Source organism: Centropristis striata, chromosome 19, assembly GCF_030273125.1.
Source record: "Centropristis striata isolate RG_2023a ecotype Rhode Island chromosome 19, C.striata_1.0, whole genome shotgun sequence".
NCBI classification, from domain to species: domain Eukaryota; kingdom Metazoa; phylum Chordata; class Actinopteri; order Perciformes; family Serranidae; genus Centropristis; species Centropristis striata.
Window position 1 is genome coordinate 21,673,860 of NC_081535.1, and position 20,749 is coordinate 21,694,608.

The 20,749-nt window shown below is 39.7% G+C and overlaps 1 protein-coding gene across 2 annotated transcripts in view; it reads right to left on the reverse strand.

Moving 5' to 3' along the window:
- Positions 1-20,294, reverse strand: part of col5a1 (procollagen, type V, alpha 1) — an 86,296-nt gene extending 66,002 nt beyond the window's left edge. For both annotated transcript variants that reach the window (XM_059358310.1, XM_059358309.1), the window contains exons 1-2: positions 19,942-20,294; positions 856-1,023 (exon numbers count right to left, since the gene is read on the reverse strand). In XM_059358310.1, coding sequence (XP_059214293.1) covers positions 856-1,023; positions 19,942-20,041 — 268 coding nt within the window. In that variant the 5' untranslated portion in view covers positions 20,042-20,294. The remainder of the gene's footprint in view (positions 1-855; positions 1,024-19,941) is intronic.
- Positions 20,295-20,749: the final 455 nt, after the last annotated feature.

Below are 20,749 nucleotides of genomic sequence, written 5' to 3' on the forward strand. Positions count from 1 at the left end.
AGGAGAAATGATAGAGGGGAAAATGATGGCGCTTGAGGGAAAATAAAGAGAGAAGGAGGGAGGAAAAGCAAGGAACGAGGAGGAGAGTACTACTGCAGCGCACCATAAAGCAGTAACCCAAAGCCACGTCAGCACAATAGAACAAGGCAAAAGTGGAACCCCAGACTTCCCTCCCCTCTACCACCCCTGTTTTCACTGCTTTTCCATCGTCCGGCTCCTCCTTCTACATCAAATATTACAGGGCTGGATTTCTCATGCATCTGGTGTGTGTTTTCAAGAGGGGGAATTAGCGCATTATCTTTCCCAAAATTATCTTCAACATTTCAATGTGTGTGACAAAGCAATAGAAATAGTCCAGATGTGCCCTCATGTGCAAAAGCTCATGGGTTTTAGTAAGGGGTAAACAAGTTCACGGAGGAGAGGAGCGTGAAACAGCAGGCACACATTGCCTAGAAATCCCATAAAGCAAAGATAGAGTTGACATAAATAATCAAGTTAAAGGAGCCAATAAAACTTCTACCTGGAGGGGAAGGACAGGAACAGACTAGGTGAGAGCAAATATAAATTGCTTTCCAGCTTCGTTTAAATGTTATAATCCCAGTTTACTATGATGGGGGGTGAAAGGTCATGAAGCTGACCAGATGGTAAGACTGTGCAGCAGAGACAACTTGTAAGGATCTTGGAAAAACATCTGTAGTGATTAACGTGGAGTAGGAGAGGGGAAAGGGTTTTTAAAATGGCTTTGAACCGGATTGTTTGATGTCTTGAGAGAGAATCGTAAAAGAAATGCTTAGAAAATGAAAAAGAGATGTTGATAATTGTTCTCAGAGTTGGTGGAAGTTGTGTGATACTCACCTGGATACAGCTGTATGGTGGGGGCACTGAGTTGGGCGTCTTTGGATACTCTGTAAGCCACATCGGGTCCTTGTGTTGACCTCCGATGTGAGCAGAAACCCGTTGTTTTTGTAACACCCTCAGGTAAACTGTGAAAATCTAAAATCTTCAAGAGGTCTGCTGGTTCCGCTGCAGAGAAGAAAAAGAGACAAAAAGAAAAAAAGCATGTTAGATTGCTTTTTAAATATGCTGAAATAGCACCTTAATTGTTTCCAGATTGCTAAATTTGCAGCCAGTATATCATATTGTTTATTCAATTTATATATAGATACAACCTTTAACAAACAATTTCTGTCAATCAAATTAGCCTTAATTATGGACATTTTTCACCATTCCCTCTATTTTATGTCCTTTGCTGACTCAAAAACTCTCGTTACTCAGCAGGAGATCTCACTGTTGTGGTCCAGAGAAGATCTCTGTTATCCATTTAGGCACTAAACAGAGATGTGCCCATTTATAGATCACCATGATCATGGGTTACTCTGCCTTAAAACCCATCCTTCCATCCATCTCCCTGCGATGCTAAATCTACCGCTGCCTCCCTTTGGCCACAAGCATGCAATTAGCACACTTTCAGGCCGGTCGTCCCGGCTGTAACCAGGCCACCGCAGAAGTACACTGGGTCACAACAATGTGACATGGGGTTTGACCTTGGACCGCACCCTCGCATGCCAAAACCACCCAGGACAAACAGCTGTTCCTGCAGCCAGATGCACACACAACAAGCTGCACGATGACACCCATTAGCATCCAGCCTTGTCGCAGCAAAGATGTGGACAGAAAAGGACACTGGGTCACGTCTATAGGGACAGTCACATATGGAAGAGGGGCTGTCAGGGTGTTTTAGAGGAGGGCAAACACTAAAGTGAGGAAGCAAACTAAAGAGAAGGATTTTATGGCACAGGAGTTTAAGAAATAAGACAAAAGCAAGCATGCTGTGGTATTCTGCATGGATGCATTTTTTGTAGGATGTGGAGTAGCAAAGGCAACCCCTCGGACAAGTATAAAAGCATCCACACATACACACCCACACACAGGTACAGAAGTCCCAGTGTCAGGCTACAGAGACCACACACATTGTTCAGGGGGAGGGGGGGCTTTCAATGGCCCCATCCATCTGAGAGTGAAAGGGATGCTGGGAAAGGTGGAAAAGGCGAATGGGCAGAGTGAGAGTGTTTGTACATTCTGCGTTACCCTGCAACAACCTCCAGCTGGATGTCATTACACAGGGCTCACGTGCAGCACGGATCAATTATAAAAAACTTGCCATTCTTATACAGAGGTCTTCATTTAGGAGCATTTCGGCTGCACGTGTTCCTCCACAGCTGTACAGCGAAATCTCTTGAAGAACTTCCTCCGATTGCACTGCATGATCTTATCATCAACAAGACAAAAGACCCAACTAAAGAAAGCGGTCTGAGAGTATTCGAGACCAAAAGTTAGTCTTTGATTTACAAAACACAACTGAAAAAACTTCAGTTTACAGCATAGACATGTGGCAACTTTCAATTAAGCCTACTCAACACATGAAAAAAGATATAAACATGCTAAATAACAGTTTATACCTGTTTATACACACAAAAATACACAGTCTGGAACAAGTCTGCATAGATCATTTAGAGGAAAAATGTTGGATTTGGGTCAGATGAATTTGTGGTGATTTCCTAATCAGGATGTTCTCATCTCATCTCACTCATTCTATCTCCGTCCTAAGCCAGCCCACTCTTCCTGTTTTAGAGGAAGTCTATCATCCAATCCCAAACTCTGTAATTGTATTTCTGCACATGTGAACACTGCAAACTGCTTTGGGGGACATATAAGGCAGAGGCACAAAGATCTGTAATGTGGGAGAAATATATGAATCCAAGCACCACTCCCATTCGTTAAAAAACCCATCTAATTCAGCATTCAAGCATGTCAAGAGGATAACTACATTCCTGGAAATGCATGCACAGGATGACAGAGACTCCAAGCAGGTGAAGGGTCTAAAGTAAAAGACAGCTTTGTCTGTCGTCAACTCATAATGAAGAGACCGACAGAAACTCCCCCAGCAGCCAGAACACTCAGTCATTCATCATGAGGTGATGAAAGAGGTTAATTTAATGAGCTTGTCTCCGCAACAGTGTAATAATATGTCAGAATGTCATGCTAATGGGAAATGTAGTTCTGTTACAAATTTTCTGATTGATCGCAAATTAATCTAAAGAAAGCTTGTATTTCCTTCCTTGGGACAGCCTACTACAGCCTATTACTACTTATAGTATTAGTAGCAATAGTAATAATAGTAAAAAAAAAATATAAAATATATATATATAAAAAATAATAATGCTAATGAGATAGTAGTAGTAGTAGTACTACTACTACTACTACTATCTCATTAGCATTATTATTTTTTATTTTCACTTAACAATTAGTTAATAATTGGTTAATTATTGTCAAACTGAGGTGGGGTGATCTGGTTTTCTGTCGGACACCTGCCATGACCTGGATTTGATGTACTCACATGTCTACAGAAAATTCAATCAGAACATTTTTGGAAAAATATGTTCCACATTATGGAAGAGTGGCTGCAGATCATATGATATGAAAAAATGGGATGCACATGATACATTTTTCTGGATTTGGAGAGTAAAAACTGATGTGCTCAGAGACCTGCATGCCTAAACTTCTGAAAAGTTGAATAAAGGTGAAAGCATATGTCTGCTTAATACAGTATCTTCATATTAGCACTGACTGAATTATAACTGTCAGAATTAGCAACTTAAATAATAAACATGTTAGCTTTTAATGCACTTTTTAACCTTATTGTAGACACAGTTTAATTTTTGGGTTGCAACCCGACAATTATTTATCGTTCCTATTTTTTCATCAATGTAGAGAATTGTTCTTTAAGCTGCAAAATCTCCCCTTTTGACCACAATCTAGAACTTTATTTAGACATTAATCAGTCAAGCTATGAGACTTTCCATAAAGTCAAACTCAGTTTCAGGGAGTCAGACACAGTTACACTTTCTCAACCACTAATATAAGAGATGTCAGTGACGCATAAACTGGCAAATAAAGTGTTTTAATTTAATACAGTTTTTAACAAGGCTTATGGTTCACCATAGCCAAATATCACAGTGTTTGCCCTTTTCTCAGACAGCCACTAATGTTCCCTGTAAAAGCCCCAACAGTCTGCTCTGACACAACAGTAATCCCTCTGACCTGCCAACATCCAACAGCACATCATTCCCTTGGGAAATAATTCAATCGATCACTAGCAGTTGGGGTCCATACAAGGCATGGAAACAACTTGATAGCCCTGCAATTAAACACAGTGACCGCCATCTAAATGATGGAGTCACATTTAACCCAAGCTACTGCCAATGGCTGTTCATGTGGGGTTTGTTGGTTAGAATTAACCAGCCATAGCCTCCCTTTTTCCATCTTGATTCAGTTTCATATAGTCTCTTCCTACCACACACAGTCCCCCATTCCCTTATATGGACATAACGTTGAATAAGCCCTGCTGCTAGACACTCTGGTGGTGACAGGTACAAACACACTTCATTTCCTACCTCATGTATGAGTATTATACTCATAGATGTAAGTATTTCAAAATCTTTCTGTCAACATGGCAACACATTATCATTTTAGAGCCACTTTATGCATTAATAATAATAAAATTATTTCTAAAGTGTGTCTCCACCTTTGAGTGTCTCAACACTGAGAGATAAACGGCAGCATTGGCTGATGGCAAACTACCTCCATTGATCAGATGTTTCCAACAAGCCACAGCCATATTATTACTTTACAGATGACAGCAACACACAAAGAGTGATAAATGATTCAAATAATGGGCAACAGCAGCCTACACTTGCAGTGCATCATCCCAATATGGCTGTCATAATAACAATAACAACATCATTATAACCGCCAGCTCAGCACCACAGGGAAAAAAAGAAAAAGAGGAAAGTCTGTAAGGAGCATCCAGTCGATGCTAACTGTGTCACAACCCCTGCTGAGGAGTGTTGCTTTTGCTAATCCACACTGACACAAACTAATCCCATGAAGATCAGAGGATTTTGGGGAATTGTCGTCAGGATGACCCTCATTCCATACCAGATCACCACTCATTTCCTTCCATCAATCAGCCTGGTTGATTATCAAAGCGTTCCACTTTCTCATTTCCATTTTTCCAATTTCCTTTTTCCTCATGCAAAATCTGTTATATTCATTTTTCCAACCAAGGGGTTTTAGATCCCCTGATGGATCTAAAAGCAGCCACAGGGCCTCTTCTGGGTCACCTGGAGGTGAGCCAGATGGAGAGGGCCAATTAGCAGCTTACAGGAAAAGAGGAGGAAGGTGAAGGTATCGCATAATATATCTCTGTCCAGACGCCAACTGCAAAATAATAGACCTATCGGAAACCCATCTGAGAACAGCAAATGTCTTTTCGGATAATCTGATGATGCAACAAGTCAGTCAGAGAGTTATAAATATTATCAGCTCTATCTCCCTCCCTCTTTCACACATTCTCACACACCTTCATTCATGAATTTCTGTCACCGGCAGTCGACCTTCCAGCGGAAGCTGTCCTGACCACATCCTAAGCCGCAGGTATGGGTCTCAGTCTCACCTTGTTAAGCTGAGATGTTTACCCACTTAGCATGGCAGATCCCTCGAGGGACCAACACCTCTGGCCAAGGATGCTAAAAATACTTTTCCCTCTGACCACAGCCCCTCACATCCAAGAGGCAGGTCCCCGCAGATACACAGAAACTGTTTATACGACACGGTCTTGTGTACATTCCCTCTCTGCCAGTCTGCCGTCCCCCTTTCACTGCTTTCATGCAACGGAGCACAGAGAAAAAAAAGCAATACTGTAAATATAATGCATCCTTTAAGACTTAGCGTTCTTTAGAAGCTTTTGCATGCTTCAATAACAACATCTCCTTTCCTTTGCCTATCATGTTTTCCATACATGGTCGCCACAAACACTGGGGCGCTATTTCAGATGTCCTTATTGCTCCAACCAGCAGGTAAATGCACACAATTTAACATATTCTCATAAATGGATTCGTATGATATCTTAGGGAAATGTATGCATGATTCGTATGATGTCCTACGAAATATGAGTTTTCCATTTAACGTTATGAAACAGTCGCACAGTCACTATTTCAATGCCATTAATGTTGTGACACTGAACTACTTGGTTAGGTTTAGGCACCACAGGTACTTGGTTAAAGTCAGGAAAGACATCAGAGTTTGGGTTAAAATAACTACTTCTGTACGTAACTACTGGACGCTGTTGTATAGGTGACACAGTCTGTGATGTAATTACATATCGAAGTTACAAGGTCATTTAAAATAGGAAGATGACTTATAGTTTCAAACAGGACATGAACAGAGGTCTCCTAGTCAAAGTCCTCTATGTTTCTTTGGAACATCCAGAACCATTTCCACTGGTCCGAAAAAGGTTTGATTGGTATTCTACTGCGTCGCCTCACCTCCAGCTTCGCTCCTTCGTTGATTCCGTCACAATTACTATGGCCACTAGAGGGCGCCAATAAAAACAAATAAGCAGCACCTTCTGGCTAACAATACATTTTAAGCCTTGGAATATCTACAAAAAGTTGATAAGAACAGCCAGGACAACTACAGAAAATGGACATTAAAAGAAGATTGTAAAAAAAGGGGAGTTGGAATGTTCTGCAAGTGTAAATTTGCATCAACTCAAAGGATTCATAAAGGATTAATGCATCTTGACTTAACTGATGAAAAATGTGCACAGTTCAAACTGCTATAAAACTGTTATCGTCAATGCTTTTTCTGAAAGATAAACTCTTGGATGTCTGGGGAGTAAAATATCCACTTGTACTTCCATATTTAGATCTTCCCAGGCCATGTGCACACAGCAGGAACTTGTAAGTGTTTCATACAAATGAGTAAGCAAAACTCTCAGCTTTGATGTGATGTACTAAAAGAGGAGCGGCTCACTTTGTCTCCAGCCTTTTATGGGTTTGTTTGTCAGACATGGGCTGGATGAGGTTGCAGCGTAAAGAATAATGAAATCATAAAAGTATATAGTTTAAGTGTGAATTATTTTTAAATGTGTGGGGAAGCTTATGACATTACAACCGAGTGTTACAGAGAAAAGTGGGCATGGTGTAGTTTTTGCGAATATCTTCCCCTACCTGCCTCACTGCACTTTCTTTCTACCTTTTTTCTTTCCTTCTCTCAACAGTAGCTTGGGTGCCAGATTCATAATCCTGCTCTCGGCTCAGTGCCAAGACTGTGGTGGATCCCATTCCCCTAACGTATCCATCTACCCTCGATTTCCACAAATACACACATAGATACACATTCAGCAACAACACTCGGTGACTCCAGACGGCACCATTTCATCTGACAGGAGGAGGGGTGCCGGACCAGTGAATTAGGACTTTTTCATGGGGGGGGGATTAACATTCTTCTCTCTTTCCCTGCCCCCTATCCTCCTCCAGCCCTTCCCTGAAGTGAGGCCTGACTCTCCAGGCACATGCTTGACCTGGCGCTGAGGACAAGGAGTAATTAGCAGCCATAAAGAGGACCCTGCCTCTCTTGGAAACCAGCACAGCCGAAAACAACAATGCCCAATGAGAGACTTCCCCCTCCTAGAGCGCATCACAGACAGGCAGGGTGTAAGTTTTTTTTTTTTTCACCTGATTCTGTTATAAAACTTTAACTGAAGCCAACTGTTGTGAAGCTGGAGCCTCACTGTGAATTCAGCAGGTTACAATTAAGGCCCAGACTTTAATGACTTAAAACAAGACTATGTAACTTTAAAAGGAAGTGAGACATTCTTCCTCTTACAAATTAAAAGTGGAATTCATAAAGTGCTCTGGCTCAGTTTAATGTACTCTAGCCTTAATGGGTGTAGCACAAGCAGTACCTGAGTTAGTCACCTGTGTCCTGACACAAGACATAATCAATACGAACGCTCATTAAATATATGGCATTTGCAGAGTGAAAATAGTGCCTCTAAACTTTTTCCCTTAAAGGTTAATGTTGTATATCATAAAAGTGTAATAACTTTGCAGAAGTGCAACCCTCCTCTGCTACAAAACACAGCAGAAAACCTTTCAAACCTACTGCATTAAGATATCACATCCAAGAATATGATAACAAAAAAACCCACTTCCATCAACATTGACCTTAAGTTGTTGCTTCTGAGATCATGTGACCATACTGCGGACATTACGCTTGCTAGATTAAACGCATTACATACACTGCATGGACATCCTGTGAGAGGACACATACACACTGCTGCAGACATGCAGCATAAACTAAAAGCTGAATGGGATATCAGTGAGAGAGATGGCCGAGCAATCACACACACCTCTGCAGCTAAGCTTAATTAAACCTACCAAAACCCTATCAGAGAGATTTCTTGGCAACTGCTGCGGAAGCTTTGCAGCAAGGCTCAAAATACGGTTCAAGCTGCACCAACATGTCCAACATTCTCACACAGTTCCATTATATTTCTGTAAACAGATGACAATTAAGGACAATTAAGTCCTACAAAAGGTAGAAAAAAAGAAGAATTAGTACATTCTTCCTCTTAGAAAATAAAAGTTAAATTTATGACTAATAAAAGACGCTGACAACTTTTAGATTAGAGCCTGACAGATTTAACAGTCAGACAATATTAATGGCTAATATGTCTGCTATATATCACAGACATATTGGTATGGGCGTAAGTGATATGATACATTTTTTTTCTTGAACATACAATGGGGTGATTAAGAGCTGATTTTAGCCATTTTTTTATTCTTTATTTAAATTATCAGCAATTGGCAGAACATACAGTACTTATGATTATTTGGCTATTAGTTTATTTGTATTTATTCTTTATTTTCTCAGTTTTTAATTCTCAATTGTTTGCCAAGGTAAGACACTGTATGTATCATGAACAATAATGTGTAAAACATTTAAATATACTTAAATAAAGTTATTTGTTTTGTCTTCTGAGCACCTTTGCATAATTATATTGTTGCAGAATTGGTGCACAATCCAAATAGAAAAGATCTTTTTTCATTCCAGCTAAAAAATTCGCTATCAGCAGTCATATCCGCAATCAATTAATTTTTACCTTTCAGATCAGTATCAATATTGGCCTTAAAAATGTAACTGGCAGTAATGAGTTCAGTTGACTTCACTTTCTTATTTTTCTTGCCTATTACCACTTGTGGCCACAGGAGGTGCTGTTCAGCAAAGGCTACCACTTGCTCACAAGTGCTAAATCATTAGCATTAGCTATCATCATGTTGTCTCCTGCTTTGTTTTGAATAAAGATTAAGAACAAATACCAGTCAGCTTTAACTTTGCAACTGCAACACAGTGTTTTTGGGGGTGTTTACACAGACACGAGCAAGATTAGGCCTGTAAAGGACCTCACATGCCAGTATCAGTTAAGTTTCCTGTTATCGGCCAGCTTTAATCCAGAGTTTTTCAGGACACTGACCCAGTGACCGGTGCTGAGAGCTGCACGAGAAAGGAGCAGCAGGGAGGAAGAGGCAAAGGAGGAAATGAGAAGCGAGAGATCTTTTTGTTTATACACCTAATGCTTTCATTTCCCTGGTTACGATCAAGTCGCTCTGACTCATTCATAATGAGACGCTCAAACATTAACCCCAGCCTCTAATTGCAAAATTACAGGAAACAGCAAGCAAGATGAATTTGGAAAACGCAAAAAATGATAAACAGCCTGACAAAAACACATGCAAAGACAGGCAGGAAGATCCACCCAGAATCTGCAGATATAGTCTTGCATATTCACCCACAAACATACTGACACACACACACAAAAACAACACAAGCACACAGACCTGAAAGCTGATCCAGAGAAAAGAGTTTTTGTGACCAGAGCTTCTCTTGTGTACTCTGAGGCTCAGTGCTTCAGCCAGACTCTTATTGCTTTAACAGGGGGAATACCAGATGCTTTACTTCACTGTCTCCATGCTGCAGCTCACAGCAGTGAGGATAAATCACTGTCTGCAGTCCACCACAGACTAAGATGGAAAAACTGAGTCAAGATTCCATGGTGCACCTCTGAACGCTCATTTTACAGCAAGAAAATGCAGGAATGGTCTATTGGAGGCACATGTGTGATGGCCTTTATCTCTATCTTTTTATGCCTTCTTCTGCACCCTTTGTAAGTTTTTCCACCAGCTTCATTTATTCTCCAACTTCCATTAGCAACTTTATTTCCTTCTGCCTATTTTATCTTTTCCTCATTCTGTCTCTCCCACAGCAGATATGGTTTTGATGGCTGACTGCTGAGAAATTTATGATAAAAGAGAGCCCTGCAGCACTGACATTACAGAGCCATTTCCTCTCACCCAGCCTCACTGATAACCATTATTCCAGCACCAAACACACTGACACAAAAACAATGAAACTGAATCTAATAAATATTAAATTCTGCACAATAATGAAACTTCCCCTTTGTTAAAGACTATCCAGCACTGGTAAGGCCTTTCAAACCCATTAGTGGCACATTTTCTACCACTTCACTGAGGTTAGATAGAGTTTAGAAAGATTTCATCATCATTTATTCAATGTTCTTGCCCAGTCCAAATAATAAATATATTAACACCAATATACAGCACCATGTGTAGATAAAACCCAACATAAAAATTATTTGCAATGATATTTGCAATATTTGCAATTTGATCTCATGCAACTAAAAGCACAAACATTACAAAATAAAATACATAAATAAATAAATACATAAATACATTTGTTCTCAAACTGGGGTATGTGTATCCCCAGGGGTGTGTGAATTGATGTAGGGGGTATGAGAAAAAAAATGATTAGATTTTTTAAATGTGCCTATAAATAGACATGCAGTCTTAAAGGTATAGTATGTGATTCTGGGGAAAGATAATTTTATTCCCAGACAGTGAAATACTGACACTTTGGGTTGGCGTACCATCACGATACACCAACCCAAATTGTCAGTATTCGGCCTTTAAATAGTCTGAAAAGCCCATTCGCATTGCCACAAATACACTCATGTGTACCCTCTAGTGTTCAGCAAAATAATAACACTAATTATTTCTGTGAATTAATATTGTAGGGGGTGTACAGCTGGAGGTTTAATGTCTGAGGCTGTAAAAAGTTGATCTAGACCAATAATGTTTCAATATAATAGGATCATCACTGAATACTGACAAATTTGAGACAAAAAGGAAGTTAACGTAGGTAATACATCAAAAGCAGCTATTTCCTGATGCGCAAGCAACCATGTGAACAATGTCTAAAGGGAGAGGAAATCACAGAGACAGGATGGGCAGAGTATAAAAAAAAGATTATAATAATAGTACAGCCTCAGTGAGGTGTGGAAAGAGTGACACATCACGAAAATGGAAAAATAAAGGGGAGCATTCAGGTTATCAATCACTGTTCTTGTGAAAGTGATAACACACATTGTAATTGCAGCCTGGGGTGAGGAAAACTTGCCATATCATGCAGTGCCAAATAATCTTCCAGAGTTGCAGTGACAGCCAAGTCAACCGCCAATTCATCTCCTGCTGACACTTTAACCAGTGTCATATTTGAGGAACATCCCCCCTGTGGGTGATCACAAGTTACTGTGCCTGACTGACAGTAGGCTACTTTACCTGAGTCATCAACTATGAATCATCAAAATCGGCTTCTGAATTCAAGTACCTGGTTAAGTTGAATGTTTTGTATATTAAAGAAAAAAGAGAAGAGGAGAGCTGAAACCAACCCTGTCTCCTAGGAATAATATTTATATTCTACCACTACTACTAATTAAACATTTCTCGACAAATCAAAATTACTGGGGCTGTTACAGTTTTTGTATTCATGCCGAACTGTCAAGGTATGGGAGTCACGGTTCGCTGCAGAATACACAGTACGTAGATTAATTTTCAATCGATTTTCAAGTGCAAGTTCCGCCCATTAACTTTTAGTTGCGCACCCTTTATAATAAATGCTGAGATTAGCACAAGCAGATGGCCATGCCAGTCAGTCACACCATGGTGATCGAAAATGGAAAACTGGAGCTGGAAGACCCGACTGCAGGTTCCCAATCATTCGGATCAGACAGAGAGTTGTGTATATGATGAGAACAGTGCATCAGCGTTAATCCACCACTGTCGTGTATGTGAATGGAAGCACATCCAACATACTAACACACTCATTTTATTTTATTATAGCCTGTTATTTTTAACTTGTTGCTTTTTGGTAAGTGCTTGTTCAATGTTCCTAAATGTAATGCAGAAGTGTTTGAAATGCTCCTTATTTCAACAATGAAAATCATTTACCAAAGTTGCCCATGGACAAAATGCTACCTCAGTCCTCAGCTGGAGGATTATGTCTCACATTACTCTGTTCAAAATACATGAAAAGAAACATTGTTTTTTTCCATTGTACCAAACTTGCACCGAACCGTGACTCCTAAACTGGGGTATGAACCGAACCGTGACTTCTGTGTACCATTACAGCCAGAGTAATGACTGCCTGGTTTATGTATTTATGTTCCCTAGCGTTTCTCTTGGTACGAGGTGCAGGACTTGGACATATGCTGCATGTGGTTCAGTCTGTACAACAAAAGCATTTTGGCTAAGGTTAGGGAAAAATTGGGGTTTATGGTTACATGTTAGTCATCGTTAACTTTTTCAATATGGGACCAAGATCACACTTTTTCCCAAGTGCGCAAACATAACCATAGTTAAGTTTCATCATGCTTTAATCGCAACAACATTGCATTGCAAAAGCGGATATTGTAAAAACAGAAATATGTCATCGGTGAACATATTTTCAGACATTACTTAACAAAGTTTTTCATTATGCCGACAGAAAACATAATCCAGACCACCACAAAATTCCTTTACTGTTGCAAATTAATAGTATGTAAATTGAATATCTCAAACATGTATTTCTGCTGTCTTCATTTGTCTAAACAGATTTATTTCAGCTTGCTTCAGCACAAACTAGTGTTTGCGGTCAAACGAGCTCAAGCTTGGTCCCTTGTTACAACAAAACCAAATTAATTAAGCCTTAGGCTTAATTGCAAAATACTGCTGAATAAGCAGAAAGTTGAAGTCTTAATTTAATGTTGATCTTCCATTCCAACTGTGTTTTTCATCATCACCTTATAAAGTAAAAATAGAATACATCTGACCACAGCAAAGTTTCTGGAGTGGTCAGAAAGCATTGTATCTCCCTTAGTAGGAAAGAAATGCTTACACTGAGTATTCCGACTGCCCAGGCTGTGGCTAAGCTCGGGCTGGGGAAGGGGGAATGGGTTTGGAAAGGATGAGTCATACATTGCTTTCCATGCTCAATGATTATAATACCCCATTACACAGAAAAGCACTGTTTCCCAGCTGAAAGTGAACACTGGGCTTGTGAGCCTGGACCAGACTTAACTTCTCACTCTTCCATGCACTGCAGGCTGCAACAAAGCATACTGTTAAAAATCAAATACAGGAGTGGGAGTTGCATCATGAAGGAGAGCATCCAACTTTTACATCACTGATGTGTTCGTGTTGACAATTCAAAACCCACTGCCTCCATTTTGTCCTCCTTTTCTGTAAAAAACCAATGATCCATCTTTGTTTGAGTGTTTTAAGCAGCTTTGGGCAAGCAACACCTAAAAAGAAAACCATCTGTATCTGGCTTCAAATCAAGCATGCTGTGTCATGAGTACAGAGGACCATTGAGCAGTTCAAAACAATAATTTGACCCTTAATTAGTCTGGAAAGGAATAGACGATATACTGTCCAGGATATGGCAAATAAAGCACTATTTGTGCAGCACAAAGGCTCTCCTTAATTCTGACACGGGGTCAAAAACTTGCCCTGCATATTTTGTTTTATCTCCCATGTTGTTATCAGGCATTAGAGCTGATTTACGGAGTCCTTTCCACAAAGCCTGCATTTACAGGCTGAAGTGGCACATGCAATTGCAGGGTCACTGCTTTTCTCCACAGTCCAGCTAACTCAGATTCCTTCCTCAGCGCCATGGCAATAGGCACACACAAGAAGCCACTTTTTCTCACCGCCACATATCTGATTGAGTAGGACATGACCCCTGGATTGCCACCGAAAGGTAAAAAGTTTAAAAAAAAACAACCTACTGACCCCAGGAAAAAAATTACAACAACATGTCTGCCTAAAAAGAAGATAACTGATGGGAACGGATGATGTCAGCACCTCAAGTCTCTTGGCTGCCATGTAGCTTGGTGATAACTGGAAGGCACATCCTTGTCTGTCTTTCACCTGTGAGTTTGATCTGTGAAACCAACTGTTCTGAATAAAAAATAAGCCTTTTCTCACAATAGAACTTATTGAATCCAGATGTGAAGGCACAGCTGTATCTTCAATCTGTTATTCGGTCAAAAATGGGTAGACAAAAAGGGACCTTAGTTGAATAGCATCCTGTAAGACTGTACAAAAGCACACTGGAAATTATGCAATTTGTTCAATTTTGCATGGACTCAATCACCTTTAGGCACTTTTGTATTGTGCCTCATGAGGAACTTTATACAGTGACCAAAAAGGCAAAATTTACTCATCCATAAATTCCTTTAGAAGACTAGCTGTCCAGATGTAAAGAGACTGTCAATGAAAAACAGCTGCAGACCAGCTGTATTCGACCTTTAACCCTGTCATAAAGTTGGATGGCTAAAACAAAAAGAACCTTTTAATGACCCTGGATGTGTATGTGTAAACATGGCGGAAACGCAAGGCACACTGCTATTACTTTTACAAACTCAGCTTTAAGGCTGCAGTTATTCGATTAGGAATTTTCTCTAAAAACCAGCACAGAATGGTGTGTTTTCTTTTGAAAAATGCAACAGTATATTTTTTTCATGGTCCCCTGTTCCACCAAGAATGGAAGAAAACATCTGGAAGACATTTTTTCTGGGCTTTTGGAGGGCTTAGCAGACAGCACAATGGAACTTATCGAATCCAGATGTGAAGGCGCTCAGTAAAACAGCAAGGCCTTCTTCTGTTTATCCCTTTAAAATGTATAGAAGGATAAAACAAACACCAGCTCCTAATATAAATGGCATACTTCTTTAATCATCACCATATTAATGGCTTCTTTAGCATATATGGTCCTTCTAATACTGTTGTCTATTAGCATAAGTGGCTTTGGACAAAATCCATCCTTGTTTTCATTTGCACAAGGTATTCAAAGAATGTTATTTCAGTATTTTTGATGACTAAAGTGCTCTGCACAAGTAGTCCTATGTGAATGTTTGTTACAGACAAAAAAACTTTTCCTTAATTAATGATAACAAACCACAGTGAAAAGAGTCAATGCTGATTTTCTAAGACTTATGAAAAGAGTCCATTGATTGAGGAAACCAAGTTTTTAAAAAAAAGCAACTCAGCAGAAACATAATAGAAACCATTTGGAAAGGAAGTAGATTTGGTTGACAGCAGGAAGAACAAACACCATTCTGGACTGGTAAACTGAATTTTACCACTAGGTGTCGCACTTGACTCAGAAGCCACTTTCGAGTGGAACATAACTAGACTGAGAGAGCCCATGATTGAGGCCACGGTCACACGTACGAGAATGCATTAATTCTGGCAGCGAAGGATGTTACACACACAAATTTCAGTTTGCTTGTTTGTAGTCCTTTTGAAAGCTGACCACAAACACACTTCTTTGTTATTGGTTGAGGCTGAAATTTCACTGGTCAGAGTTCACCAAAGTTGAACGCAAAATGTTAAATTTGAGGATGTGCAACTGTGCCCTGAGATTTGTTGCACCTCCAGTCGGCTTGGGGACCGTAATGCACCTCTATGTGCGTTTGCCAACTGCAAATAATCACAAAAATAAGAAGAAGATGCAGAGCGTGAGGCTCACCTCTTTCATCAGCTTCAAATCCAAAATATTTCCATAGTGGTGCAGTTTTTGTTCTCTATTAGACTAAATCTACCATGTCTTGTCTCATCAACCCAAAAAGTACAATCATAAAGTAATATTTAGTATCTCCTTCATGTTGCCGGCCTGAGCTTGGCAGTAGATTGTGCACAGCCTGTCAGACACTAGTGCTTCCATTAGTCGGTTTATAAACAAGGTTGTTGATGTAAGCTATTTAAATATGCCAAAATATGTCATAATGACAAATGTTGGTTTAGCTGGTTTGCATAAATCAAACCGTTTTAAGCTCGTACACTGGACTAGACTGCAAAACTGTAAATTGACCAAACTCTAACAGCAGGTATGCTGATACCAAATGACTGAGAACCAACACTTGGAGGTTAGGGTGTCAATTACATTTAAATATTACTTAGTCAGACAAATGGAACTTAATAGAAAACGACAGAAAGAACACCTTTGTTACCTAGATCCATTTAAATTATGCATCTCAGGGTTAAGATACCAATAAGATTGTCCAAAAAACTTTAAATTGTTACAGAAATTCTATTCTTAAAAAGGTTTGAACAGTGACCTAAAATATATAACTACACACGCCTTGTGTTTGACCTCTAAGAGTCAGGAGAGAATTTACTGAAACAAGGAGCAGTGAAGCTTCAACAGCAAGAATTCCTTTCTTCAGGCTATGAAACTGTAAACCTGACAGCAGCAGCAATCCTAAAGTCCTGACCTTCACCTTTGAACTCTAACCCCTCTTCTCATTCTTAACCATGTCTTATAGGCCTTCTGTTATTACCACTTCTCACATAGTAAGGTTCTCTCATTAATACCAAGGCAAGATGACCTCCCTGAAGAACTGTGGGCTATGACTTCTCTCAGCTTGTCTCACATTCACTGCACCGATCCTCTATGACCTCAGGTTAGTGTTAACTTCAAACAACTAACTTCATACACTTTGAGAATAAATTGCAGCCCCAGAGGCATTAGAGATGCACTGATACTGGTACAAGATATCGGGCCCATGCTGACTCAAATGGGTATTGGGGGCAATGGGGATGATTTATTTAGCTTAATTCTATGATTATGTGCTATATACATTATATCCTGGAATTTTAATTCCTGTTCAACTTTTGAACAAGTAGCTGCTGCATGGTGTATTATTTTAATTATAAATAACAAATATTGGGAGTGGGAAAAGTCACAATTTTGCATCCCTGAGAGGCTATTTCTCTTTGTTCTCATTGTTATGTTTGTCAGCTATTACATGATATAATGTTAAACTAACAGGCTAACAAGCTAAGCTACATTTGACTGCAGACCAGTAAAACCTCAGACGCTACACTAATTTAATTTATATTACAAATTGACGTATGTAATGTCTCTTGTGTAACAAACCCACAGAAACTGATCATCCTAGTCTGCAGTTTGCCTCAGCTATATGGAGCATTTAGCATCTTTCTGCTAACCATTTTGACTTAACGGCCCACAACTTTATTGTTTTTATTCAGTGTCACTGTTGTCATTAACCTTGTTTCAATCAGGCAGCTGTTTGAAATCACACACAAAGTTAGTAAGTTAGCAAGTTAGCACGAACCTTTAGCTAGCTAAAGATACAGATTTTCCTCTCCAAAGCAGAGCTAAAGGAAAGCTAATATTAAACTTGCATTCGTCATGTGGACAGAATTACAACTCCAAATGAATGCTAACGTTGCTTTGTGTCTGCTGGATGTGTAAACACGCAACTGTTTGCTAACACATGACTTTCATAAAATGATTGTCTTATTGTGTTTTCAGGTTGATCTGCTGCCTCCAGGTGGTAGAAAAAAACACCACCAAAATGAATGCTAAAAACTCAAAATTTACATTTAAATGAATAAATAATGTTGTTTTTTAAATGACTCATATTCAAAATTACATAAATGATTTAATTTGATCTGTTGTTAGAGTCTTAGCTGAGCAGATCTGAATCCATTGTGGACAGAGTTATTGGACCCCAACAATCCAGGAAATGTCATTATATAAAACAGCTGACAAACACAAAGATGTAACATAAACTCTAAAAACTGTGTTAATTATAGTTGCCCAATCACTTTTGTGTGAATTTTAGTAGGATATGAAAAATCATAAAATTTAAAGAAATACAGCTATTATATAATAATAAATCCATTCAATTTTAGATTAAATTAGTATAAAATAGGCAATAAATATTTATTTTTGTTATGGTTTACCACGTATAACTTTTTTCTGTTAAACTTGTATTTTAATGCAAGTATACCGAGTATAGAGTTGCCAGATAACCAGTGGTGGTGTGTCTGGGCAGGCCTCTGCAAGCCTTCAGATGAATGTATATCCAGGTCCTCCCTGGGGCTAAGAGGTCGTGTGGTTTGGGTCAAGACAAACCTTTTACTGCTGACGACTGGCTAATCATCTGCAATTACCATTTGTATGTTGATGGAGAAGACACATAAAAAAATGTTATATTTAACATGCCAATTTGACACCAGTGTGAATATTAAAGCAAAAGCAGAGTTAACTGTATGCTCAACTAAACTTTAATGATCAAAAAGTCTAATAAAAAGAAAAATCTGAAACTTGAAGAACAAGATAATTAGTTTACATAAAGCGTGCATGTAATTGGCATGTTGCTAGTCATCAAGTATTCCCCATTCAGCATGTGTCAAGTGTCAAGTTTCAGGAATTGTACTAGACCCCTTGAGGATCCCTTACAAGACTCTGGTTTCTTTTCATCTGTATGAAGAGCTGATTAGATCCAGCTTGCAGCATCAAAATGGATTCAGTCCCAATTTCTCTAAATGCCCCACCAAAACTCAAGACCAACCCCTCCTCTGTCATCAAAAATGACCCAGATATGGGTCCAAGTTCTGTTCAGTTAACAACCAGTGTTTATAGGCAACATGAAAAAAAAAAACAGGCTGCAGTAATCCATTTATGTTAAACGGTATGGCCCATATGAACCTGTAAAACCCAGCATCTGGTTTTTATTACAGTAATTTTGAAATTCTCAATAACTTTAAATTGAGCATCTGACTCAGGAACATCACGGTCATCAGCACAATCTTGGACACTCTCTAAGCAGACAAGAAGAAACCACCTGTTCACCTCAAAGTCCTGTGTCAGAGTCTCACAGCAGACAGCAGACCACCAACCATGCCAGGCAGCCTTAAGGTGCTAATAATACATGCAGGCCAGCCCCCAGCCCCACTACCACAGCACTGTGACCTCTGAACACCCATGGGACACAACAGTGCTACACAAAGGTGTCTTATGGTGAAAAAATAGTCTCCTCTTCCTCCCAGCCTATAGACACACTCGGTCTAACTGATATTTAAACCACATATCATACTTTTTCATTCATATTTCCACACTCTGAGTTGTATAACTGTTACTACCAAGCATGTGGAGAATTTTTAGAATGCAATTAATGAAATATTTCGGGTTTTGAGCTTTAGCAAAAGGCTCTGTGCTTTAGAGACTGGTTGCTCTGATGTTAGTCTTTAAGGCGGCTCCACCCTGCCACTTCAGATGAGCTCCAGTCCCTCCCTCTTATGAAAAGTATGCTCATCCCTCTCATCAGTTGAAAAGAATAAGGGGAAAAAAGCTACAGAAAATGTGTTTTTAAACTTTCTTTAACTGCACTGAAGAAAAAGCACTATTACAACTTTATAATAAGTCAAAACAAAAATCAGAAAAATACATTTTATTTATTATTCAGGGACATACTGTAGAGTAAATCCTTTCACTATCTATTGCATGTAAACTTTGCTACAACGAGCCATAAAGATTACTAAGGCCCAGATCTATATTTTTCAGCTATTGGATGTTTTTGCAGAAACAAAATCTTTGCACAACTTCACTGCAGACCAGCTCCTCAGACACAATAAGTTGCCAGTTGCATACGAGCCTTTCTCAAAAGAAGACGCTTTCTCTCAAAACTTGCAGTCTTTTGATACTTTGACAAGTCCCATAGTTTCGGACAGACCAAGCTGAATACATTAAGGCACCAATAAAGGCACAAAGATGAGTTTAGGAGGAGGGGGGCGCGGGCATCGCAGTGATCCACTAGTACCAAAGAGAAAAAGTTTTTCAGCGCAGCTCCGAAGTGTATCCACAAATCTCACAGCTGCATCTTACCTGAACTTGCTTGCGTTGTGACAAAAAGCAAAATCACCGCTAAAGTGATTTGGGCGTCCCTTATCCTCCGTTTAACTTTCCATCTTATATGGGTATCCATGACCGCCAGATACGTCCACGGCAAGTGGATTCACTTTTTCAACTTGGAGCAACTAATTAGACTTGCAACAACTTCTGTTCAGGACAAAAACTAAAAGCAAAAAGTCCCAGAGAAAGAGAAAAAAGGGGGAGGGGGGGTGTATCGTTATTTCTCAAGCAGCCATAAGGGTTTGTTAGTGTGCGTTCCTCCAGCTAGTTGACGGATGGACACCCGTCTCTCCCGCACTGCTCCTCTCCTCTCTGCTTTTCTGAACTGTCCTGCACCGCTGCGCCTCCGTTCAGAAGTGTTGCCCACTTCAGTCGTCACGTAGAGCCCCTTCAAGTCCAACGGGGCAACGCACAAAAAAAGTCTTCCCCCCAGGCTGTCACTCACTCCGCGGACAGGAGACTCAGGCAAATCAGAGCGGTCCATACATTAGAGCCAGCCCTGTTATTGGCGGTGGGTGGGAGTAAAAGTTGAGGGAAAGTTTCACGCCTCCAATTCTTGCGCTCTGAATTCTTTTACATGGAGTCCACTATTTTCAGAGGGGAGAGTAAGAGCGGGAAAAGCAAACTGTGTAAAGATAGACATACACTTAAATATGCATAATTGAGTTTTGTATAACTGTGAATCTTCAAGATGGATCTAATAGTCAGGAAGACATGATGAGATTTTGTTAAATCAACAGGTGTGCACCACTAAAACCTGTCAGCCCATAGATTTACACAT